Below are 26,963 nucleotides of genomic sequence, written 5' to 3'. Positions count from 1 at the left end.
TAGAGCTATCAATTTATCTTCATTAACTGATACTTCCTACAGTCGTGGAACTGAACGAGACCTTGAGTATTGCTGCAACCCGTAGTTCCTTAGTTAAACAAAACAAAGTGAAGCATGCTTTACCGTATGCTAATTTTAAAATACTAATTTTACAAGCAATGGGTTGAATCAGATACAGAGTCTCTTATGAAGAGAGAATGTTTTTTCTCTGGATCCTCAAGATGAAGAGTGACCTTAGGGTTGACTAATGGTAGCTGGTGTACCTCTTACCACCACTACAGGCAAGTTGGGTTCATTCATGAAATGAATCTGATAACTCACCTACAATTCAGATAGTTTAAGGGATGCCTCAAATCGAGTTGCAGGTGTCCATCCCACTTCATTTATCTTTCTGCTGTTCATTTATATATTCTAAGCTTTAAAAGCATGTATATAACACATTTCTAATATGTTTATTTGTATCACGAATTAATTGTGTAATTATAATTCTCTGTTCGGTGTCGTAGCAGCACAGAATAAAGTGGAGCTTTTTCCCCAGTTCTAACATGGTGTAGTCTTCTCTGTTTCTGCATCTCTTCATCCCTTCTAGTGGCAACATTTTAGAACATTTCACTCACATGAGCAGAGAGGAACTGGCCCCGGTGGGGTGGGGGGTGGGTGGGGGGGGAGGAAGTAGGTGTGGTTGTTTCATGTTCTGTGTTATACAGTTCACCCAGAGGTGTCACGTGTGTAATTAGGGATGTTACTGATGGTCAAGTTTTTACACATGTGAGTAGCATATGGAGGCAGGAAAAAGGTGGAAAGTCTCTGAGCTAAACTGAATGGATTTGGATAAATGTTAATAGCCGGTGAAACTTAGCTCACTTTATGACTTGGTTAAACCCCTAGCCCTTATTTTATTTCATTTTTTTTTAATATTTAAATGTAAGTGGCATTTTATGTATTTATTTTTTTCCCTTTTATTTTAAAACACATGTATTGCTTTGGAGTTACTGCGTTTAGTGTATTTTTATTCTAGAACTGTTACTCATTTCTAAGTGATTGCTAGTAGCCTGAGGAGCATGGCACTTTGATGTTGTATTTTACTTCTGGTAACGTCTTGTATTTTCAGTTGATAAGCTCTATGAGCTCAGTAGCAGAGCACTGTCTCCCTTCCTTACTTCGCACCTTGTTTGACTGGTACAGACGCCAGAATGGAGCTGAAGATGAGTCTTATGAGTATAGGCCTCGGTCTAGCACAAAATCTAAGGGGTAAGTGGCTCATTTTCTACTGTTCGACCTGGGCTCAAAACACTTCCAATGAAGCGGGTAATAGTGTTATCAACTGACGATTGTTATTGTTTGGTTACTTTTGTTATGAAGTGGTAACAAGGGGAAAAGATAGTCCATACTTAAACTGTAAATCGAGGAAAGATATCCGTTAAAGTAGGTGCTGCCCTACAGGAGTCGTCACTGGGACTAGTCATGCAAAACTGAATTTCTGTAGTTCAGTGAGGAGCCTTAACAGTCATGGAAGGAGTTAAGAAAATATTCAGAGGAAGTCCTGTTCACGTGGTTTGTGAAGGGAAACAGTTGTTGCGATACAGGAAGACTGCCAAAACCCTAAATTCTTATACCACGAGACTCTTCTTGGTGTTAAATCCTCGAACTCGTCTTCTCCTTCTTCAAATTTCCCAGGGAGATCATGGCTTTAAGTAAAACATCTATTTGTGTTCAGGTGATGGCCCATGGTTTAGAATTGTACTTCAGTAGATGCCACTTGTGATTTTTCAACTTACATTTGTGAGAAAAATGACCTGGCACTGTATTTCCGTGTTTTTCTTCCTCTTACTAATTCTTTTAGATTAGGTTTAATTTCTGACAGATGTAATAGTGAGATGTGCATATAAGTTCCTAATGTACAAAAAGAGAAAGAACATAAGAACATGTAATACATACATTGGGTTATTATAAAAACTTGTAACGATTGCTGTGGGACGCCATATGTACTAGGAACTCAGTAAATAACATCAAGTACTAACCAAGAGCTATTTGAGAATTTATAGTTTTAATGCAATCCTAATTTGGGATTCTTGTTTCAGGGATGAACAGCAACGTGAAAGAGATTATCTTCTTGAAAGAAGAGACTTAGCAGTAGATTTCATTTTTTGTTTAGTTTTAGTTGAAGTTCTAAAGCAGGTAAGCTCTTTTGTTTCTGCAAAGTCTGTATTTCTTATTTTTTGCTAATTTTGCCTTCATGTTTCAGTTACCTTATTTAGGATGTTATATCTAAACTTCTGACTCACGGAAACAAAATTCCTATAATTTAATTATACTTCTGTCAATTGCCTGAGGTACCTATCACTCCCCATTTTTCTACCTTCGTTTACCATCCAAGACATGAAATCATGTTAGCAAAATAGAGCTGAATAAAAAGTATGTAAAATCTGGGCTTTTAGCAGCAACTGTAGTGCACCTGTCATTCACCTACTCCAATCCCTTTTTGCCTCCACTTTCACAGAAATTCTCTGTGTAGCCCTCAAGCCTGCATTTCAACATGTAATAATTGTGCAGTGATAGTTGAGGAACGGGGGTGATTTGACTTGAGTAAGACTGAGTTGTCAAGTGCAAATGGTTTTCAGACAAGCGAGAAGACCTCAGGATAATGAGTTGTTTATGTTTATTCATTCAGTGAATATTAGAATGCCTGCTGTTGGGTGGCCTTGTTGTAGGTACTGCACTCCTGAGCTCAACATCTGAATGGCATAGATAGTAAAGATATAAATAGGTAAATAGTGTCAGATATCATGTTATATATTTTTACTATTCACAGTCAGTACAAGTATATGTATAAATACCTGTACTGATTTGAGGGACTTCCCTGGTGGTCCAGTGGGTGGGACTCCACGCTCCCAGTGCAGGGGGCCCGGGTTCAATCCCTGGTTGGGGAACTAGATCTCGTATGCATGCTGCAACTAGGAGTTCCCATTGCCACAACTAAGAGCCTGCATGCCGCAACTAAAAGATCCCACCTACCGCAGCTAAGACCTGGTACGGCCAAAATAAATAAATAAATGCATATTAAAAAGAAAATACCTGTACTGATATGACAGTGTTTTTGTAGTTTGTAGTCTTTAAAGTTATATACGTCATTCAAAAATGTTCCAGATATTTCCAGTCATGCACACTGTAGTGGTTTGAAAAAAAGTCAGGCTACCTAAAAGAAAAAAAATCATACTTTGCACAGCACATGACGTGTTCGGACAGGGAGTTTTGTTTCTGTTGTATAAAATGGAGTAGAATATATAATACAGCAGGAAACAGCAAATGTTAAGATATAAAAGTTAATTGATTTGATAGTCTTTTTTAACATAGCTAATATAAAACTATTTGAATTATGTAATCGTTTATACTTTGCCTTTGTTTTTACAATATATGTGAAAAGACACTGAAATCTGAATATCCGAAATCTGAAAATAAAAATAACTTTTTTGGCTTTGTTTTGTTTAAAAATAATTTTGAATACGTGACATAGATAAATGCGTTAATCAAAGATAAAAACAATTTAATTTGTACCTTCCATAAAGGTTTTTTTTAGTAGAGGTGAAAAAGAACTTTCCTCTGAGGGTTGTGCTTTCTGAAAGCCAGATTTGCCTTCTGTGATCTCTTAGTTCAGCTGGGATCCTAAGATGCTAAGGCTGAGGTCAGTAAGGATATACGAGGAGCTGAGGACCAGAAACACTGTACCATGAACGGACTTGGACGAGGCCTCATTGTGGTTGATCCCTGGCATTTCTTGTGTGCTAAATGTAGGTCTTGTGAGTGGTTTGGTAATCAGCATTTGCACTTCTTTACTTAGTTAAATCACAGAGATATTTCTTCTTCCTGCAAAAGAAATTGCAAACTCTGTGCACTGACAGTCAGGCTGTATTGTGCCTCTTCTCCTTTGTTTCCCATGATTTTCTTCTACTTACCAGTGTCTCTCTTCTCATCTAAAAGTTGCTCTTTTTTTTTTTTTTAATTTATTTATTTATTTTTGGCTGTGTTGGGTCTTCGTTTCTGTGCGAGGGCTTTCTCTAGTTGTGGCAAGCGGGGGCCCCTCTTCATCGCAGTGCACAGGCCTCTCACTGTTGCGGCCTCTCTTGTTGCGGAGCACAGGCTCCAGACGTGCAGGCTCAGTAGTTGTGGCTCACGGGCCTAGTTGCTCCGCGGCATGTGGGATCTTCCCGGACCAGGGCTTGAACCCGTGTGTCCCCTGCATTGGCAGGCGGATTTTTAACCACTGTGCCACCAGGGAAGCCCTAAAAGTTGCTCTTAATTGCATTGACTTCAGAACTTCAGTGCACAGACAACCCCTTGGAGGTTTTTCTTTTTCCTCTTCCCCTTCCTCCTCTCTTGTCCTTTCCCCCGCCCCATTGTCCTTGTCTTCATCCTTCTTTTCCTCCTCTTCCTTAAAAAAAATAATAGTCCAGGGACTTGCCTGGCACTCCAGTGGTTAAAACTTCTTCTTCCAATGCAGGGGGTGTGGGTTTGATCCCTGGTAGGGGAGCTAAGATCCCACATGCCTTGGGGCCAAAAAACCAAAACATAAAACAGAAGCAATATTGTAACAAATTCAACAATAACTTAAAAAAAAAATCCCATGTAGGTTTTCTCTTTCCTAATAAAAGGCAAGTCTTTTTAGCTTCTTCAAAACTAATTGAACTATAGAAAATGAAGTAAAGATCAATAGAATGTTCTGAAATATCATGACAAACGAACCCAATTTTCTCCCGTATCAAAATGGTGTAGGGGGTCTTCCCTGGTGGCGCAGTGGTTGAGAGTCCGCCTGCCGATGCAGGGGACACGGGTTCGTGCCCCGGTCCTGGAGCAACCCACATGCCGCAGAGCGGCTGGGCCCGTGAGCCATGGCCGCTGGGCCTGCGCGTCCGGAGCCTGTGCTCCTCAGCGGGAGAGGCCACAACAGTGAGAGGCCTGCATACTGCAAAAAAAAAAAAAAAAAAAAAAAAAATAGTGTAGGGTTTAATAGCTCCAGAGAGTAATCAATGTAGCGTATGTTGAATTTAATAGGACTTTTACTTTTGTCCCACATAATATACATGTATTAAAATGTGATTTAGTTTTATTTTGATGAGATGGACAGCCCCAGGAGTATTGAAATATCGATACATGGTTGGATCAATCTTAAGGAGGAGTATATATTACTTGTGGGTTAGTTCTTGACCTCATATATTATAAATTGTTTCTTGAATAATTTGTCATGTCTTTATCCGACGTTATTATGTGCCATCATCACATACTTAGATCTCTTCAAAATGCACGAAGAACTCTGTATCCCGTGTACCAGCTGGTCATTACAATAAACTGGGAGATAACCACGGCAAGTGTTTTTATTCCAGCTGTGTCATTTACTTGCCGTGTAACTTGGGCAAGTTATTACCCACTAATCTTTCCTTCTCTGTAAAAGAGTGGTGAGAATTAAATACGATAATGCCCAGGACATGGAAAGTGTCCAATAAATGCTATCTGTTGTTTTCATCTTATACATCAATGTTCTTAGTTGCAGTGACTTGCTGAAGATTATAAAGCTAGTTCTCTCTTTATTTTTTTATTTTATTTTATTTTTTTAATAGATTTATTTTATTTTTGGCTGTGTTGGGTCTTTGTTGCTGCGCATGGGCTTTCTCTAGTTGTGGTGAGCGGGGGCTGCTCTTCATTGCGGTGCGCAGGCTTCTCATTGCGGTGGCTTCTCTTGTTGCGGAGCATGGGCTCTAGGTGTGCAGGCTCCAGTAGTTGTGGCACGTGGGCTCAGTAGTTGTGGCTTGCGGGCTGTAGAGTGCAGGCTCAGTAGTTGTGGCTCATGGGCCTAGTTGCTCCGTAGCATGTGGGATCTTCCTGGAGGAGGGCTTGAACCCGTGTCCCCTGCATTGGCAGGCAGATTCTTAACCACTGTGCCACCAGGGAAGGCCCCTAGTTCTCTTTGTAAATAAAATTATTCTTATTGGTAAAAATCAGTGTTACAAAATTAAGTGAAATGGCCATCATCTTATAAAATTAAATTTTAAATCATAACAAATTAGACAAAGGATTGAGTTTATATAAATGTGATGACATGAGTGTGATTCACCATGGGAACAAAATTAATTCAAGATGATAAAGGACTAATTTTATTTTTTCAAGAAAGTCAGAAGAATAATTTGGGGGTCATGGCCAACTACAAATATTAGCATATTAGTACCAGAGGCTTTAGAATCCATGGTAAAAGCACTATAGCATTTAGTATCTTTAAGCAGTTTTCTTTTTATATTGAATTTTAGCCATACTTTCGTTGAAACAAACAAGATTGGGAAACCAGGCTTATGAGCCACTTCAGGCTCTTGGCTTAGTCTTTTTTTTTCAGTACGCGGGCCTCTCACTGCTGCGGCCCCTCCCGTTGCAGAGCACAGGCTCCGGACGCGCAGGCTCAGCGGCCATGGCTCACGGGCCCAGCCGCTCCGCGGCATGTGGGATGCTCCCGGACCGGGGCACGAACCCGTGTCCCCTGCATCGGCAGGCAGACTCTCAACCACTGTGCCACCAGGGAAGCCCTCTTGGCTTAGTTTTATGGGTGCTTATTGTGAAGTAACAGAAGGAGGAGTAGACCCTTAGTATTTTCAGGTTTGACATTAGCATTTTATTTTATTTATTTTATTTTAATTTTTTTTAATTTTAAAATTTTATTTATTTTTTTATACAGCAGGTTCTTATTAGTCATCCATTTTATACACATACATGTCAATCCCAATTTTCCAATTCATCACATGACATTAGCATTATAGATGTTGGTGAGCAGCCCTGAAGGTTATGGGGTTATTTGTGATTTTGCTGAGTCATGAGTTTATTCACTGTCCTTTGCACTGAGGGCTGGTCATTTACATAATGAGCGCACCTTGCTGACTCCCCATTGTCCATGTCTTAACCTGGTTTTGTGGTTTTCTACTTTCATGATGTGCTAAAAGCATTAGATTTGGGGAAGTGGTAGTGGGAATAGCTTTGGAATAAAACTTGGGTGTTCTTTAGAGTCTACTAGATATATTCTTCTTGAATGTTCAAATAGAATTAGATCTGCTTCCAAAATCATGCAAATGGCAAGATCTAAAAAATTCTTGATGCTATAGATGGGAATACTACTCCATGAAAGTAAAACGTTTTCTTTATAAACTGAACTGGGATTCTTTCCCACCCCAGCCCCCCTTTTTTGGAGGTTCAGCTTGGGAATGTTTTTTATTATTGTAAATAAGGGGAGAAGTAGGAATTTCAAGAACGTCTGAGCATCCTGATAGTGTTCGTTCTTAAAATAAAATTTTTAGAGGTTGTGCTTTTTTTCTTCCAAAAATTAAAGATGAGATAATATTTATTCTCTCACTTCTCTGTCTCTTTTCTAGCTATAATATGGTAAAACTGAAAGTTTTCTTTCCTCATTTGTTCCATTTATTAAATGCATTTTCATATATCAGAAACTGGGCACACAGTATTTTCTAGAGAAGTATGCACTGACTTCTAAACTTCAGTCCCCTCATCTGTAAAACGGGACAGATACTACTGTGTAAGCCTGCTATAAGAGTTATAAATAATGTATATAAAATGCCTAAGTAACACGCGGCACACAGACATGTGAAAAGTGTTGGTGGTGGCATTACTAATAACTAATATTATTAAGGTAGTAATAAAGAGCACACAACATAGCTAAGTAGTGTTCCTAGCTGTCATTGTTAGACTTCTGGCATAACTGGAGCAAATAAAGACTACTTAGGAGAAAGTATAGGTGTAAGTTAACTTGTGTTTCATATCTCTGGCCTAGAGCACACCAAACATCCCTGTATAGAAGTCAGTATGGTAAAACCACAACACAGCACAGTAAATGGGGCCCAAAAAATTAAGTCACATAAAATGCAGTGTCGTATTATTGCAAGGTCACTGAAGCGTCTGGGGCCAGCCTGCGTGATTAGCGCTGTGAATTCTGGAGTAAGTTCTGGAAGTCAGGCTGCTGGATCCAGATACAGCATATTCCCGACTAAAGTTTGGTATCACCTAGTGGTAGATATCTACTTTGTTTTAACCATAAATGGGATAATCATAGGGCTTACTGGGACTTACGGGACAACAGCAGTGACTTCAGTAACCCTTTTCTTATCTTGGGGCCTATTTTGTTTGGCCCAATCCAGGGAAGATGAAGCTAGGAAAATACATCTGCCTCCCCACTTCCTAATGGGCTCTGGGTTCCCTACCAGGCCTTGTCCTCAATATCTCCATCCTGTATTCTAGTTCCGTCATCTGCCCTACGTTCCTAGGAAGTAAGAATTTTGTCCCAGTCCCTTTTAGAGAAGGGTGGAAAAGGTGAGAGACCAAGAATCTCCAATTGTAATGTACCCAGTTTTGCATTCTCTCAGGGCTGGTAATTATGGGGTTCTAATCTATTACCTACCTTTTTTACTGGTAAAGAGGTAGAAACTTCCTCCAGGTTACATAATTAGTGAAAAGAGAAGCTGGGCTTTTCTTCATTAGAATGATAAAAAGTGTAGAAAGACCTTTTGGTCTAATGAAGAAAATGTTTTCATATGTTATATAATGATTTGATTATAGTTCACCTATAACAGTTTTTTTGGAACTTGAAAAGATGGCTGTAAATTGAATAGGGAAGAACAATAGCCAAGCTATCTCTGAAGAAAAATAAAGGAGGACTTGTGGTGCCAGACATGAGAACTTATTAGTAAGCCCTAATGATTAAGACAGCATGGTTTTAGTATAGACGCGTATAACTTGATAGAATAGAGAGCTCACAAACAGACCCACACATATAAAGAACTAGAATCTATATCAATGACGTCTTGGATAATCTTTGGCCCATCAGTTCTTCCTTTTGGACGCTTTCCCATGGAACTATACAAGTAAATAATGTTAAATGCACAAGATGTTTGTTGTATAACATTATATATATTGAATACTGAAAATCTGGAATGAAATGTTCATTAATAGGGAGCTCATTAAATAAATTATAATATATATATACTGAGTATTACATGGCTGCTAAATAATTTAAGGAGGAGCTAAGTACTGATGGGGAAAGGCGCATCAGTCCATTAAGTAAAAAATAAGCTGTGTGGATGAGTGTGTGTAGGAAAAATCCTGGAAGTAGATATATACCAGTAGTGATTATATATGGGGGAAGGGGCAGGGATTTTACTTTCTGGTTTAAATGTTTTGATGTGTTGTCCATATTAGGAATTGGCATGTAATTTTTAAAGAACTAAACAAAACAAACATTTAAATAACAAATTTCTAATAAAACCATAAATAATTTTAAATTGTTGGGAAAGTTGGAGTCCCTTTTGGATATTATTTTTTTTTTTTTTTTATGTAAGAGATATCACTTTATTCTCTATATTTCAATTTAATTTTTTTTTTTTTTTAAACATCTTTATTGGGGTACAATTGCTCCACAATGGTGCGTTAGTTTCTGCTTTACAACAAAATGAATCAGCTATACATATACATATGTTCCCATATGTCTTCCCTCTTGCGTCTCCCTCCCTCCCACTCTCCCCATCCCACCCTTCCAGGCTGTCACAAAGCACCGAGCTAATATCCCTGTGCCTTGCGGCTGCTTCCCCCCAGCTATCTACCTTACTACGTTTGTTAGTGTGTATATGTCCATGACTCTCTCTCGCCCTGTCAAAACTCACCCTTCCCCCTCCCCATATCCTTAAGTCCGTTCTCCAGTAGGTCTGCGTCTTTATTCCTATCTTACCCCTAGGTTCTTCATGACATTTTTTTTCCCTTAAATTCCATATATATGTGTTAGCATACGGTATTTGTCTTTGTCTTTCTGACTTACTTCACTCTGTATGACAGATTCTAGGTCTATCCATCTCATTACAAATAGCTCAATTTCATTTCTTTTTAAGGCTGAGTAATATTCCATTGTGTATATGTGCCACATCTTCTTTATCCATTCATCCGATGATGGGCGCTTAGGTTGTTTCCATGTTTGGATATTATTATGATAGAAAATCAGACTATATGAAGCCTGGCTCAGTCAAAGTTTACTTTCCTATAGGTGTTGCAGAGAGTCACCCATGAGTGTGTTTTTAACTTTCGGACAGTGACAATTGTAGTAACAACAATGACTGTTTTTTCATCTGCATAGTCTATAGTTTAAAGATTAGCAATTATAAAGCTTAATGTTCATGAATTTAGAGCTTGTTAAAGTAGATGTTCAACTAAGTTCTTAGAGAAAAATAATAGCATTCATAGAAAAGGGGAAGATTGACAGATTAATAAATAGTAGGTCATATCATGAAAACTAAAATTGATTATTGATTTGGTTATTTGAAATGATGAGAATACTCATAAAAGACCTGTAACCTGTTTAGCACACACTTGATTTTTTTTTTTCTAGATTCCTGTTCATCCTGTGCCTGATCCCTTAGTTCATGAAGTTCTAAACTTAGCTTTTAAGCACTTTAAACATAAGGAAGGGTAAGTAAAATACTTACGGGACTGTTGCTTTTATCTGCGGTCCAGATTTAGACTGTTAATTTGAACTCTCATAAATCATTTGTTTTCTGAAGTTCAAAGCAATTATCTTCCTGTATTTTTTAGTCCACAGGAGATGCTTATGGGAAAGATTTTGTAAAAATGATTCTTAAAACCATTGATTGAATTTATAAGAATCAGGCTAAATTTCCTGGCAAATTGAAATCTAGAGAGAGAAGAAAATTCTTGTGGTTTTTATCATCCTATAAATGAATCTTCAGAGAAAATTTATACAACACCCTGATAAGGAATTTTCAGAGTTATTAAGAAAGAGAGTTTGTAGAAAATTTTCATGAAATAATATGTTTGTTCTTTTGCTATTTTAGATATTCAGGAACCAACACTGGGAATGTGCATATTATTGCAGATTTATATGCAGAAGTGATAGGCGTTCTTGCCCAATCAAAGTAAGTTTTATAAATCACTGATTTTGATTTGTTTTGCTTTTTAGAATTCTCATTGCTAACTAATAGAATAGACACTGACAGTTTTAGATCTTTTTTTTTTTCCATAGAGTTACTGTGAAGTCTGTTTCACCTTTTATTATTTTGCTGCTCTGTTCCTTAGAGCAGGGGTCCCCAACCTTTTTGGCACCAGGGACTTGTTTCGTGGAAGAGAATTTTTCCACGGTGAGGGAGGTGGGGGATGGCGGCAGATGATGGTTCAGGCGGTAATGCAAGTGATGGGGGGGATGGTTCAGGCAGTTATGCGAGCGATGGGGAGCGGCAGATGAAGCTTTGCTCGCTTGCCCTCCGCTCACCTCCTGCTGCGTGGCCCGGTTCCCAACAGGCCGTGGACAGCTATTGGTCCATGGCCTGGGGGTTGGGGACCCCTGCTTTAGAGGAATTTTAAGTGACGCCCATACCTCAGTTCCACAACTTGTCTTCATTATTTGGGGTTTTCCATAAAACCTGAATTGAGGAAGTAAGAAATTGCCAAGAATAGTCAGGTCATTACCTTATTCCCTATTTTTCACAGTTCTATGAGAAGTGTTTTTATAAATCTTTCTTACAGAACTCTTGTCGAAGCTAATAATTACTTTTAATAGTTTCTACTTGAATGCTTTTATTTCTGAGTTAGCAATGCAGTGTCTTCCTTCTAACCATCTTATTTTAATACTGAACAGAGTTTTGAATAGGTGGAAGACATATCGTAAAGGAAAGATAAAGATACTAGAGTACTCCATAAAGAGGGTGTTATTCATTAGGAGTTACATTCATTGAGTTGTATTGAACCATCATTACCATAAACGGTAAAAAAGATGTTTGTCTTTAGTATCGCGTGCTTGCTCTAAAGACTATGGAAGATTTTGAATTTCCTTTGATGCTACTGGGAAATTTGTAAGGAAAAAAGTATCAGTTTAGATTTTCTTGGGTGCTATTTAAAGAATAAAGGGCCCTGAAATCATCCTGTAGCAACCTTTTTCAGTTCTAAGAAAGCAACAATTATTGTTAATGTTTAGTAGTTTAGATTTTAATATGAAGTAATGTATTTTATTATTTGGTAGTTACTGTCCTTTAATTTAGTATTATTTATGTTTTATCCTTTGTAGTTTACCAGGGACCCTTGTATGCCCAATGCTATAGAACTTAGAACGTAGTTGGAGTACTTGAAATGACTTAGACGTAGACAATAGTATTTTAATATTGTGTTTATATTTAATCAACAAGGAATCCCTGTTTCAGGAATGTAGCTGCAAAAACATGAGCAATAATGTATTTCTTTTCATGGCACAGTAGTTCATATTGTAATTTTTATTGAAAATGATTTTCTGTCAGGATATAGGTTAGAAGTGCTAAATAACATATGAGCAAGTTGGGTCCAGAAGAACCCAACATCATAGCTAAGTTAAATCTAGGATGGTAAGGATAGTAAATCTAAATGGCCAATGGTAAATTGATGAAACGACGCTCAGCCTCACTGGTCTAGTTGTAAGAGAAATGCCACTCAGCAATATTGAGGTGTTTTCCACCCATACATACAACGCGCATGGGAAAAAACGTGGATGGATCCACATTAGGCTGGGCTGATGGCACCGACATTTGAGAGGAAAGGTGGTGAGGTGGGAAAGGGGTGGGGAGAAAGAAAGGGCTGGGGGTGTTTTAGAATCTTGTCAATACATTTCCTTTGATTATAGTGACTAATAATTATTATGAAAAATTTAATAGGAAAAATCCTTGGATTCTAATAATATTGCAATGGGAAGATTTTTATCCACTTTATATTTTCTTTATAAAATGCAAAAGAACACTTTCATGGAAAATGGTGTTGTATTTTACAAGACTGAAATGGAAGTGGAGAAGTTATACTTCCTATCATGGATCCATATTTCATTAACATGTAATTAATATCCATGTTTAATTAATATTAATTTGTACTCAGTGCCCATTGGGAAGTATGCTTCATTTGTCATTATAACTTTCAAGAACTGGTTTCCCCAAGTAACATCAGCAATAAAACCTTTGTTTCATAGAGGGGGAAAGTGAAGTATTATTGATTAACAAACTACCAGATATCTTTTTCCATTGTAAGCAAAGAAAAACTTAGTAGCCTTAACTGTTGTAGTCATTTGAATCCAGGATGTTGCTCAGCATTTCAAAAGCATTTTGATTCTTCAGCTGATTCCCATTGTGAGACCAGTGCTCTCCCACTCATCATCTTCAGTTTTTCTACAGTGTAAGGAGATAATAATTTTAAGAGATACTTAGTAGTCTACAAGCGATTGGTTTATCTCTTTGAACAAATATGTAGTCTCCAGTCTGCTCTCCATGTAACCCAAATTGTAGACTTTATCAAAATGAGTCTTAGAATTTAGAGACACTCTCTGATTTACATGTGGATGTTTTATGGGTGGGTTATTAGATCTTATTTTTATGATGATTACGAACTATTAAATGGTAATGATGCTGTATTGATGGTATTATAGGAATAAGAAATTCTAATAAGAATTTCTCCTTAAGGCATTTTTTTATTTGAAAAAGTAAATGAACAGTAAATTTAGAATAAGAAATATTTTTGTTATCTATGTTTTTCTGGGTAGTTTTGATGAGGGCAGAGAAAGGAGATGGTGTTTAGGTAAAATACTTCTTGATTTCAACCTTAAATATCATGTGGGAAATGAGTGTTTTCAATTCATATCAAATTGTGTATCCGTGTACATTAAAGGTTTCAGGCTGTGAGGAAGAAGTTTGTGACAGAGTTAAAAGAACTGCGACAAAAGGAACAAAGTCCACATGTGGTACAAAGCGTCATCAGCTTAATAATGGGAATGAAATTTTTCCGAGTGAAAATGTATCCTGTAGAAGATTTTGAAGCATCATTTCAGTTCATGCAGGTGATCTGCAGTAATTAGAATTAGCCTAACAGTGGTTGTTTTTGCTTTTCATGACTATTTAAAAGAAACAAAATAAATATAATTAATGACGTTACTAATTCCTTACTCCAAGCGTTAAATTGTCAGAAGTGTGAATTAATTTTCTTTTTAAATTTGAACATGATTTGAACTTAGCTTTCTGGTAAAACTGCAGAGTATTTACAAAATTATTGTGATATTAACATTTCTATAATCTTCCTCCTTTTTAAATCTAATATACCTTTTTCCCTCTCAAGGAATGTGCTCAGTATTTCTTAGAAGTAAAGGATAAAGATATAAAACATGCACTTGCTGGTTTATTTGTGGAGATTCTTATCCCTGTAGCTGCTGTAAGTATATTTTAAATTTTATATTGCATTTTAAAAGTACTTTTTTTGTTGAAGAAGTTACCACGCGTGATATTCTTACTTTCTGGTAACCTCATAGACAATAAAGCGGAAACTTTAAACGTAGTGGGAGTATGGGGTAAATCATTATTAGACACATAGCAGAAGAGCATCAATCAGTCTTTTTTTTTTTTTTTTTTTTTTTTATTCGTTACGCGGGCCTCTCACTGTTGTGGCCTCTCCCGTTGCGGAGGACAGGCTCCGGACGCGCAGGCTCAGCGGCCATGGCTCACGGGCCCAGCCGCTCCGCGGCATGTGGGATCCTCCCAGACCGGGGCACGAACCCGTGTCCCCTGCATCGGCAGGCGGACTCCCAACCACTGCGCCACCAGGGAAGCCCCATCAATCAGTCTTTTAATCAAAAGAACAAGCCCAGGCCCTTAAGATTTAGAGACTGTTAGGAAGGCAGAGTATTTGCAACCTAGAAGTAATGATTATCTCAAGTAGCTCAGTGTAACACACTGCGTTTAATGGCATTTGCTCCTTACAAAATGGCAGCCATTTTAATGCCTCTGAAGAATTTAAAAGTACTGTGACATGTATCCTAGAGTTTACAGGATTGTCTCAGTTTTAAAAGTTAATTTCTATAGTTGCCATGACATTCATCATGCCTGTCAAAATATGTATTCTAAATTATTTAGAAAATATGGCTGCTATAAATATGGTTCCAGTAACTTCTAGGGAAGCAGATTTATAGAAGCTTTTCTAGGTCTAAATTCATTGTGTTATTCAAAAATAATTCTGTAGTTACTAGTAACATAGCATGGTATAAATAGGATTCGGGGATTTTAGAATACTTGGACATGCTAGATTTTTTTGTTTCCTGGGTTTTTTGTGGTATGTGTTATGCCACTCACTTTCAGTATACTACGTACTGCTGTATAAATGATATTCTTTATATATATACGTATAATTTCATTTAAAAACACTTATGGAGGTAAAATTACACATATTTAAAGTGTACAATTAGAAATGTATATGCCTGTAAAACCTTCACCACAGTCAAGATAATGTACGTACCTATCATACTTCAGAAGTTTCCTCATGTTCCTTTTTAATCTCCCCCCCCCCACTCACTCCACATTGTTCTCGGGTAACCATTGATCTTTCTATTCCTCTACTTAGTTTTGGGTTTTCTAGAATTTTTTTTTTTTTTTTTTTTTTTTTTGCGGTACGCGGGCCTCTCACTGCTGTGGCCTCTCCCGTTGCGGAGCACAGGCTCTGGACGCGCAGGCTCAGGGGCCATGGCTCACGGGCCCAGCCGCTCCGCGGCACATGGGATCCTCCCGGTCCGGGGCACGAACCCGTGTCCCCTGCATCGGCAGGCGGACTCTCAATCACTGCGCCACCAGGGAAGCCCTAGAATTTTATATTAATGGAATCTTACAGTACAGACTCTTTTTTTCTGGCTTCTTTCACTCTGCACAATTATTTTGAGTTCCAACTATGTTACAGAATATATCAGCAGTTTATACATTGTTGACTAGTATTTCATTGTATGGATATACCACAGTTCGGTTATGTGTTTATCTGTTTTTGGGCATTTGGGTTGTTTCAAGGTTTTATTTTTATATAAATTTATTTATTTTTGGCTGCATTGGGTCTTCGTTGCTGCGTGCGGGCTTTTCTCTAGTTGCAGCGAGTGGGGGCTACTCTTCGTTGTGGTGCGCGGGCTTCTCATTGCAGTGGCTTCTCTTGTTGCGGAGCACGGGCTCTAGGCATGTGGCCTTCAGTAGTTGTGGCTCGCATATCTGATTTATTCTTTTATAAGTTGTGCTTTTGGTATCGTACCTATGAAGTCTTTGCCTAACCCAGGGTAACAAAAGTTTTCTATATTTCAGTTTCGGGATTTACTTTTAGGTCAGTGATCTATTTTGAGTTAATTTTGTATATGGTATGAGGTATGGATTGAAATTTTGTTTTGTTTAATTCTTTTTGTTTTTGCAAATAGCATCCAGTTGTTCCTGTACCGTTTCACTTGTTTGTTTACAACTCTAAGTACATTAGTTCCTTTGTCAGAAAATTCAATTGACTCTATTTGTGTGGGTCTTTTTCTGACTCTATTCTGTTCCAATGATCTGTGTGTATATTCTTACAACAATGGTATACTATGTTAATTACTGTAGTAAGTTAGAAGGCAGGTAGTATATATACATCTTCCAACTTTATGTTTTTTCAAAAAAATTTTGGCTCTTCTAGGTCTACTGCATTTACATATAAATTTTAGAATCACCTGGTCCATTAAAAAAAATCTAGTGGGATTTGATTGGGATTGGATTAAATTAGTCAATAAATTGGGAGAACAGACATCTTAATATTGATTCTTGCAATTCATGAACATAGTTTCTCTTCTTTTACTTAGGTCTTTATTTTCTGTCAACAGTGTTTGGTAGTTTTCAGTGTACAGGTCTTGAGTATATTTTGTTAAATTTAGCCCTAGGCATTTCATATTTTTATGCTACTCTAAATTGCATTGTTTTAAAATTTCATTTTCCAGGTGCTCAAAATACTTTTCAATGTACATTTTTTTTTTTTTTTTTGGCTGCGTTGGGTCTTCGTTGTTGCACACTGGCTTTCTCTAGTTGCAGTGAGCAGGGGCTACTCTTCATTGCAGTACGCGGGCTTCTCATTGCGGTGGCTTCTCTTGTCGCAGAGCATGGGTTCTAGGTGCATAGGCTTCAGTAGTTGTGGCGTGTGGGCTCCGTAGTTATGGCTTGCAGGCTCTACGGCGCAGGCTCCGTAGTTGTGGCGCACGGGCTTAGTTGCTCCACGGCATGTGGGATCTTCTCGGACCAGGGCTCGAACCCGTGTCCCCTGCATTGGCAGGTGGATTCTTAACCACTGTGTCACCAGGGAAGCCCCAGTGTGCATATTTTATTTTTGCCTTATTGCACTGGCTAGGGCTCTCAGTACAAGGATAAATAGAAGTGATGAGAACAGACTCCATTCACATCTTAGGGCTAAAGTCATCAATCTTTCACCAATAAGTATGATGTTACCTGTAGATTTTTCATAGATGCCTTTTATCATACTGAGGAAATTTACTTCCATTCCTAGTTTGTTAAGAGTTTTTTTCAGGAATGAATGTTGGATTTTGTTAAATGCTTTTTTTTCCCTCTGTCTACTGAAGTAATCATATATTCTTTTTTGTTCATTAATATGGTGAACTACATTGATTGATTTTTCAAATGTTGGATCAACCATATATTCCTGGGGTTAAACTCCTCTTGATCATGATAAGATTTTTTTAATATATTGTTAGATTTTATTTGCTAGGTTTTTTTCTTTTGAGAATTTTTGCACTTATCTATGTTCATGGGGGCTGTTGGTCTGTGGTTTTCTTGCAATGTCTTTGTTTTTAGTAACAAGTTAATGTTGAAGAAGTTTGTGCAGAATTGGCTCTACATCTTCCTTTGGAGTTGGGTAGAATTCACCAATAAAGCCACCTGGCCTGGGATTTTTCTTGTGGCAAGCTTTTTGACTACCAGATAATTTTCTTCAAAATACATAGGGCTGCTCAGACTGTTTCTTCTTGAGTACGCTTTCATGTCTTTCTAAGGAGTTTGCCCATAACTCCTTTCTAAGGAGTTATCCAATTTATTGTAAAGTTGGACATAATATTCCCTTAGTTTCTTTAAATAGCTATAGGATCTGTAGTGACCTCTTCCATTCCAAATATTGGTAGTTTGTGACTTTTCTCCTTTTTTCCTAATCTGTCTGGCTAGAAGTTTATTGATTGTATTGATCTTCTCAAAGAACCAGCTTTTGACTTTATTGATGTTCTCTATTTAACTCATTTCTACTTGGATTTTTATTATTTTTCTTCTACTTACTCTAAATTTGCTCTTTTTTTCCCCGCTAGTTTCTTAAGGTGGAAGCTGAGGTCATCAAGACCTTTTCTCTTTTCTAATATAAGCACTTAATGCACATATTTCCCTCTAAGTAGTTCTAACAGTGGCAGCCCACAAATTCTGATATCTTGTGTTTTCATTTTCATAAAGCTCAAAATACTTTCTGCTGTCTTTTTTGAAATCCACGGGTTATTTAGAAGCATTTTATTTAATGTCTAAACATTTGGGGATTTTCCAGAGATCTTCAGGTGACTCATTTTTAATTTGTGGTTGCAGAACGTATTTGGTATGCTTGAATCCCATTAGATGCATTGAAATTTGTTTCTTGGGCCAGAATATCATTTATTTTGATGACTGTTCCATGTGCACTTGAAAAGACCATATACTGCTGTTCGATAGAGTGTTCTATGAATATCCATTAGGGCAGATTGGTTAATAGTGTTCTTCAACTCTGCTGATTTCCTCTCTACTTGTTCTGTCAACTACTGAGAGAGGAGTATTGAAATCTAACCAACTGTTTCTCTTCACAGTTCTGTCAATTTTTGCTTGCTGTATGTTTAAGCTCTGTCATGAAACACATGTATGTTTAGGATTGTATATCCTCTTTAATTAACACCATTATCATTGTGAAATAACCTTCCTTATCTCTGATAATATTCTTTGCTCTGAAATCTACTTTATCTGATATTAATATAGCCACTCCTGCTTCCTTTTGATTGTATAAGGATAGTATATCTTTTTCCATTTTTTCCTTTTAATCTACTTGTGTTTTTATATTAAAATATATACACATATATATATATATATATTTTTTTTTTTTTTGTAGGCAGGATATGGTTGGTTCTTGCTTTTTTATCCAGTCTGTCAATCTCTGCCTTTTAATTGGGCACCACATACATTTGATATGATTAGTGATACAGTTATTTTAAATTTGTCATCTTCTGATTATGTTTTTAATTTTCCCATCTGTTCTTTGTTTCCTTTTTCTACTATTTTTTTGGATTAATTGAGTATTTTTGTGATTCTTTTATCTCCTTTGTTGGCTTATTAGCTATATCTCATTGTTTTGTCATTTAATTGTTTATGGTATACATCTTTAACTTATTGTTGTCTACCTCAAGTGATGTTATACTGTTCATGTGTAGTGTAAAAACCATACACAATGGTACACTTTAATTTCTTCCCTGAAAATTCTCACACAGCAGTAAGCTGGGGCCATCAAAGGGCTCACCTCATCTATTTTCCATTCCTCAGGGGTCACCTTCTTTTGTTGACTGATGTATAATGTTTTGCGTATCATTTCATATATTTTGTTCCTTTTTGGTTGTTTCAGGTGGTAAAATAAGTCTGGCCCTCTTTACACCACCTTGGCTAGAAATGGAAGTTAGTTAAGATTCACTTTATTCAGGTTTTATTCTATTTAAAATATTTTAAAATGAAGAAATTTATTTTCATACTGAGAATCAAATGTAACTGTTTTGACTTTTATTTTTAAATATTGAATTAATTGACTTGTGATCTGTGTGTTCATATGGAATGGTTTATGGTATTCAGGTCCTATCTTTAGAACATGTTCAGAAAAGATGGACAGGGAATTGTAAGAAAAATTAAGAATTTAAAATATTAATGACATAGCAGTTGTAGAGATTGGCATGATTTTTTTTTACCAGTTTTGAATATTTACTTATATTTAAATACTTGAAGATTTCTTAAATGAATACAAACAGAAGTCAAGAACTATAAGTTTGTAAGTAGCTTGAGTCAAATACCCCACCCCCACTCTCACCTCAGTTTTAACTGTGAAAATAGGTTCATTTTGCCAAAAAGAAAACATGATCATTTATAAAACCACGTCAGCTTAGCTATGAAGTAGCTATGTACTTAATGAAGTACATCATTAGTGCATGGACTTCAATTTCTTTTCCTAGAAATGGTTTGAAACGCTGCGTATCCATCCCAAATTGTCATTTGTGCTTCCCCCTTGTCTGAAAAATCTCTTTTTGCCAGATATCTGAGATTATGTTGTAGTTTCTAAGGTAACTCATCAAAAGGAGCAGATTGTGGGAAGAAAGACCCTCGACTGTGGTCCATTATTACTGTGTTGCCTAATTCTTCTTTTATGCCATGTTTGCTTTTGTATTTTATTTGTTTACTAGGGTTGCCCTTACAAAGTACCACAAACTAGGTGGCTTAAACAACAAAAATTTATTGTCTCACATTTATGGAGCCTAGATGTCTAAGACCAAGGTGTTGCCAGGTTGATTTTTTTCTGAGTGCTGTGAGGAAGATCTGTTCCATGTCTCTTGCCTAACTTCTGTAGTTTACCGAAAATCTTTGACCTTCTTTGTCTTATAGATGTATCACCCTGATCTCTGCCATCATCTTCACATGGTGTTATCCTTGTGTGCATGTCTTTGTCCAAATTCTCCCCCCCAACCTTTTTAAAATTAATTTTTATCGGAGTGTAGTTGCTTTACAATGTTGCATTAGTTTCTACTGTACAGCAATACAGCTATACATATATATATCCCCTCTTCTTTGGATTTCCTTCCCATTTAGGTCACCACGGAGCATTGAGTAGAGTTCCCTGAGCTGTACAGAAGGTTCTCATTAGTTATCTGTTTTATACCTAGTATCAATAGTGTGTATATGTCAATCCCAGTCTCCCTATTCATCCCCCGCCCCCTTTTTTAAGGACACCAGTCATGTTGGAGTAGCCCCCGCCCCAACTTCAATATGACCTCATTCTAACTTAACTAATTATATCTTCAGTGATTTTCATATAAGGTCACATTATGAGGTATGCGAGGTTAGGACTTCAGTATATGAATTTTGGGACAATTCAATCCATAACACCAGCCTCTGCACATAGAACTCCTTCTGTCTGGAACATTCTTGCCTCTCAAATAACCTCCAGCCTCCTTTCCTGGTTAGATTCTACTTATTTATTCATTATATGTATTGAGTGCTTTCTGTGTGTCAGGGCCTCTTCCGTCCACAGGGAATACAACAATGATCAAGGTAGGAAAGACTCCCTGCTCTTACAGAGCTTACGTCTAGTGCAGAAAACTCAAACAAGTATGTAAAATTATGTGTCAAGAGTATATGCCAGATGTGGTGGTAAGTACTGTGCAGAAATGTAGAGCAGGGTAGGGGCCTAAGAATTCTTGAAGTGGGCAGGGGAGTTGAAATTTTAAATAGAGTAATTAGGAAAGATCACCACCTTGAAAGAGATGGTGACGATTGAGCAAAAACCAAAGGAATAAGGGAGTAAGACATGCTATATTGGGGGGAAGAGCTTCTTAGGCAGAAGGAACCAGTGCAGACATCCTGAAGCAAGAGCATGTTTGATGTGTTCTAGGAGCAACAAAGAAGCTAGTGTGGCTGGATCCTAGCGCAGGGGGCCAGAGTAGTGGGAGATAAGACCAGAGAGGTTAAATGGGAGGCTATTGCGGTGTTTTAGGTAAAGTAATGCCGAATTCAGCTTAGATGTTACTTCCTTCTGGAGTTTTTCCATTGGGGTCTCTTCTGAGTGCTCCAAGAGGACAGAGAATTTCCTCTTAGAGCTTCTGTTATACCACATATTCATCTGCTTGTTCACCCAGGGCCGGGACCTGGTTTATCTTACTTACTCAACATTTGGTATATTATGGGACTTCATCAGATACTCAGTGAATTATTGACTAATTTCAAACCTTACAGAAACTTATTGTATAGTTTGATCTAACACTTGTAACCATTTTCTTTATGTTTGTATTATCTTTTTACCTAGGCTGTTAAAAATGAAGTGAATGTTCCCTGCTTGAAAAATTTTGTGGAGATGCTTTATCAGACTACTTTTGAACTGAGTTCCAGAAAGAAGCATTCGTTGGTATTGAGAAACATTTCAAACCTTCATATGTTTAATTAGGAGTTTTAGTAATTGATTTATGAATTTAGTTGGGTTTTTTTTTAGTAGAGTTTTAAGAGAATTGTAAAAATTGAAATTGTAAAATATCCAAAGTGTAACACAAGGGCAAATTTTACCTATTTTCTCCTGTTCTTTTCAAAACTTTCTATTCTTAATTTTACTAGCTCTGTATTTGATAGGTTATTCAGACTTCATTCTAGGTATTTACCTGTCTTGACAGATGCTATAAATTATGTATTAGAATAAAGGAAAAGTTAAGTGTAGTCTCATATTAAACCATAAATTCCGTTATTTTACATTATAATAAATTATATCCTGAAGCATTTGATTACTTAGGAGCTATTGTCTGTCTAATTACATCTTTTCTATTCAGAGATTTAAAGCATTTTTTTTCCATTTCACCATCCACTTCAGGAACTTTGAGGGATTTTTCTGTAAATTTGTTATGCAGCTTGGAGAAAGTTTGGAGAATTGGACAAATACTTGACTGTTTAAGATAGAGGTATAATAATAATAAACACTGGTTGTGCCAGGCATTGAGCCAAGTGCTTTACATTCTTTGTCTTACTTTAAGCCTCACAACCCTATAGCATGTGTGTGATTAGCATTCTCCACTTTACATGTTAGGACAGTGAGGCTTCGAGCACTTTAACATATCCTCCCTGAAGTCACACACCTGATGAATAGAAAACTGCAACATTAATGCCGGTCTGTCCTCTGATCCCAGGGCCACTTTACTGGTTAGAGGAGGAATGGGTCTAGGGAGAAATAATAGCATATTTCTCACTTGGGGAGATGTGATAGATCAGGAAATTGTTCTTATAGAAAATCTGCCCTTTATCATTCTTTGTTAGATTACTCCCTGAGATCGTATTTTTTTAATTACAAATGGGAAAACTGCTAATAGAATTTTTTTTGTTTATGAGAATGAATGAAATATAATTTACAAGTCCAGTGCTTTTTCATAAAAATGTTATTCTCTTTCTTCTGTCTCCTATAGGCTCTATATCCATTAATTACCTGCCTTTTATGTGTCAGTCAAAAACAGTTTTTTTTAAATAACTGGCATATTTTCCTACAGAACTGTTTGTCACATTTAAAGGTAAGACTTAATCTCATTTCTGACCTGTAAATACTGACTGTAGTGTATTCACTTATGCATATACATTGAACAGTATATAATAAAACTTTTAGTACTATAGTTCATTTGAATAGTGATACTTTAACATATTCCTTTTCTTATACGTACTTCATTCCTTCTATAGGGAATCATGTTATAGACATGAATAAACGGTTGATTAAAAATTTAGTTGGTCTTAATGAATGCAAAATTATACATTTGTAATGATTGTTTATATTATCTTGGATCTAGCAATATTTGTTAATAAATAAATTCCTTTGGAATTTCAGAGTATTAGTTAATCTTATGAAACTCTGCAGATGCTTATTTTGCGTTTTCTCTTGAGAAAATTGAATGATGTTGGCTCAAGTCTGAATAATATGAAAAAAGCCTCGATAATAAAATATCAGTAAAAGCACATTTAGTGTTGAGTATGCCCAGCCAAATCTGAAAGTATGCTACTGGATCCACATAGACAGGAAAGCTCCTGCAATGATTCTGACTTGAATCAAGGGGTAATTAATTGTTATTAACACTGTTTGGCACATCTATGTCCAGTCTCAGGATTGAAAACAAAACCGTGAGATAGAAGGATCATTATCTGCCCAGGATGCTCTGCTGGCAGAACCTAACAGGATCTTCTTTTCTTCTGTGGATAGGACCACAGTTAATATCTGACACAGAACATGGGAATATTCCTCATCTGCATGTCATGTGAATGCTTGATTTGAATACCATTTTGATACATAAATGAATATATTTGAATATTTGCTTGCATGTTATAGAAACATGCAGACATGGCATTTCATTTTCTGTTATTCCTCTAAGTTAGGGTTAAGACTGAAAAACTTAAACTTGGAAGACAATGAAACCAAGGCACAGAGAGATTAAATGAGTTGTCTCTGACCCTACAGCTCATCGTGATATTGTGAGAAATAGGACTGGCTTTTTTTCCTCACTTCAGGATTGATTCACTGGACAACGTTATCCTATATATCTTTTTTTCTTAAATGATTTTACATATCATTTTGAAAAATACTTTGATTTCTTAGTAAGGTGTACTAAAATATGTCTTTGAAAAATATTTTTGGCTATTTTCCTCCTAGATATACATACACTGATGTTATTCATATTTGGGTGAGAATTGATGTATTCTCTTTGCTCTGTTTATGAAAATTCCCAGGACCAATCAAGCTGGTTAAATTCTTTATGTCATGCAACCATAAAATAAGTTTTATTTAAGTACATTATATTGTTTCTGTCCTTATTTTGATAATTCATACAGATTTAGGTACTGAAAGGGAATTGATCATTTTCTGGGTAGTATGATTCTTCAAACTTTTAATAACATATTTTAAGACACGCATTTAAGTGTTTCTGGAAGTTTGCTTTGTTTCATGACAATTCATACTTTTCTGTTGCTTGTTGGAATGTTTTTATATATATACGTTTGCACCTAACATATTTGCAGTTCTTTCGCAGTACTTTAACTTTTTTTTTTTTTTTTTTTTTGGCTTAAGGCTTTCATTTAAAATGCTCTTTTCTTTGAACCCTTACCTCCTGTTAAATATTTCTGGCATATTGTCCATTTTCATTAATGGCTGTGTCAATCTGCCAGGCTAAAGGAGATAAGAGCCACTTAGCATGAATATTTGGATTATAGTTGTCTTGACCATTAACCTTTAACTTACATTAAGGCTCTATTCAGCAGAAATTTTATGACTTGGTTCCTGCTTGTTAAGTTTTAGGTACTGTGGCTATGCTACATAGTTGAGGTAAGGAGTCGAGCATTCAGGGAAAAACTATGCTAATTATCTCTTGTGACAGGTATAATTTATTTGTTTTGTATACAGGAAAAATTGGTCCAAGATAAAGGTCTTAACCTAAATTGATTTTGTTTTGAGATTTAAGTAATCTCTTGAGTTCAAAAAAATCTGTAACACTTTTCTGTTTATTAGACCTACTACTCCTTAAAATAGATTTTTATTAGTATTTATTATAGGCTAGATTCTCTAAGTACAGTATCACATTTAATTCTTACTATAACTGAGGCCGAAAGAAGATAAATAAGCAACCCAAGTTTAGGAGCCAAAAAAGTGATAGGGATAGGATTTGCATCTAATCCATCCAGTTCAATAAAATTTGCTCTTTCTGGTCTACCATGTTACCTTTTAATGTGCTATAAGGAATGTTGCTTTACTGAGTATTTTAAAAAATATTTTGGGTTATAATTCTGGGATAGTAAAAAGGCATTATTCCCTAGAGTCATAAGAATAAATATGATGCATTTTCAAGGCACTTTAAGATACCGCACAATTTTAAAAAAATTACCATACTAGTTTCTGAAGTTGGTGACCATGAAAAATGGGCATTAGTCTGTAGGTCCATAAATAGCATGAGAGAACATCAGTTTATTTTCACCGAAAGTGTTAAATCTGCTGTTTTTGTCCCAAACATAATTTGGTAGTTTCCCATTCCCCTATCTTTATGTCAAATAAGGTCATTCTGTGAAAAATGATTTTAAAGTTTCTAAAGAATAATTGAGAGAGAGAGAGAGAGAGAGAGAGGAGAGAGGAGTAAGAGTAGATGCCATGTAAAAATAATTTAGATTTTTTTTCTACAGTGTATGCTTATTTTCTTTTAAAAATTGTAACTTATTTGAAATCAAATGCAGTACTTTTAGAGGAAAAAATTAGATAGTTAAAAATTTATCTATTTTCTCTCAGTTTGAGTGTTGTAGATGTATCCCATGATGCCCAAATTATAGAATTTTTTTTTCTTCAGTGATTCTAGCCACTGTCTTGGACATTTCAAATTTCTTCTAAATAGAGACCTTGGTGAAGAGCTGTCTTGTTTTGTGCTTATTTTCATCTAACATGCATGTGCTGCATCTCATGTTTATGTTTGCTGTCTCACATTGCTTTATTTAGATGCCATCTAACAACAGTATCAGAAAACAAATAGAAACACTCCAGGTGAGTCGTGTTGATGTTACAAAGTAAAATATTGCTTTATCTCCTTTAAGTGTGGCTTTTTCCCCCCTTTACCTATGGCTGCGTTGCATGTCCAACGTATTTATTTAAGCCTGCTTCTCATATTGTAAAAGAAGAGCAGCACACAGCGGGAACATTCTACCGAAAGTTTAATATTAATGTGGTCCCAAGAAGATGAATTTAAGAGAGAGAAGTGATACCGAATGTTGATTTTTAACCATAATCTTCAGTTTTAAAATATTCTGTTTAATTAAAATTAGCTGTTATAAATGATGCTTTTTATAACATTTTCCAATGAAATTCAGGAGACAGTAACTCAGATTTTGAATATGATTTTGATGCAGCACTTTAAAACTACAATCCTACTGGTTTGAGTTTTAAACAAATCTTTTGTTGTTGTTGTTCACAGTAGGAAAAAAAGGAAGAAACATTAAAATGATTGCTGCCAAAGAGCATATTTGCCTGACATCCAAACTGTATTATTTAAAATAGATAAGTAATAAGAACCTGCTGTTAAAAAAGAAAGAAAGAAAAAAGAAGTAAAGAAAATTGTGTTATACGTTAATATTACTGGATTTTATTAATGTAATCTGATTATTCAAATTAGACCAAAATTGTAACTAGGGAATTATGTATCTTTGTTTAAGGATCAGATCAATTTAGGATGTTTTCATTATTCAGAGATATATAACAGCATTGCAGTTACCGAATAAACAATTATATAATTTTTATCACTTTTTATCTTTGCTGGAATTGTTCATTATAAAATAAGTCTG

At 36.3% G+C, this 26,963-nt stretch overlaps 1 protein-coding gene across 8 annotated transcripts in view; it reads left to right on the top strand.

Moving 5' to 3' along the window:
* The window catches only part of FRYL (FRY like transcription coactivator), a 246,337-nt gene that overhangs the window by 119,467 nt on the left and 99,907 nt on the right, over positions 1-26,963 (top strand). For all 8 annotated transcript variants that reach the window (XM_032632199.1, XM_032632198.1, XM_032632203.1 and 5 more), the window contains 8 exons: positions 1,112-1,251; positions 2,082-2,178; positions 10,418-10,497; positions 10,881-10,961; positions 13,720-13,888; positions 14,164-14,256; positions 21,937-22,035; positions 23,075-23,176. In XM_032632199.1, coding sequence (XP_032488090.1) covers positions 1,112-1,251; positions 2,082-2,178; positions 10,418-10,497; positions 10,881-10,961; positions 13,720-13,888; positions 14,164-14,256; positions 21,937-22,035; positions 23,075-23,176 — 861 coding nt within the window. The remainder of the gene's footprint in view (positions 1-1,111; positions 1,252-2,081; positions 2,179-10,417; positions 10,498-10,880; positions 10,962-13,719; positions 13,889-14,163; positions 14,257-21,936; positions 22,036-23,074; positions 23,177-26,963) is intronic.

This window comes from Phocoena sinus, chromosome 5 (genome assembly GCF_008692025.1).
Source record: "Phocoena sinus isolate mPhoSin1 chromosome 5, mPhoSin1.pri, whole genome shotgun sequence".
Taxonomy (NCBI): domain Eukaryota; kingdom Metazoa; phylum Chordata; class Mammalia; order Artiodactyla; family Phocoenidae; genus Phocoena; species Phocoena sinus.
The sequence above is the reverse complement of the archived record's forward strand: the minus strand, read 5'-3'. Positions and strand labels throughout refer to the sequence as shown.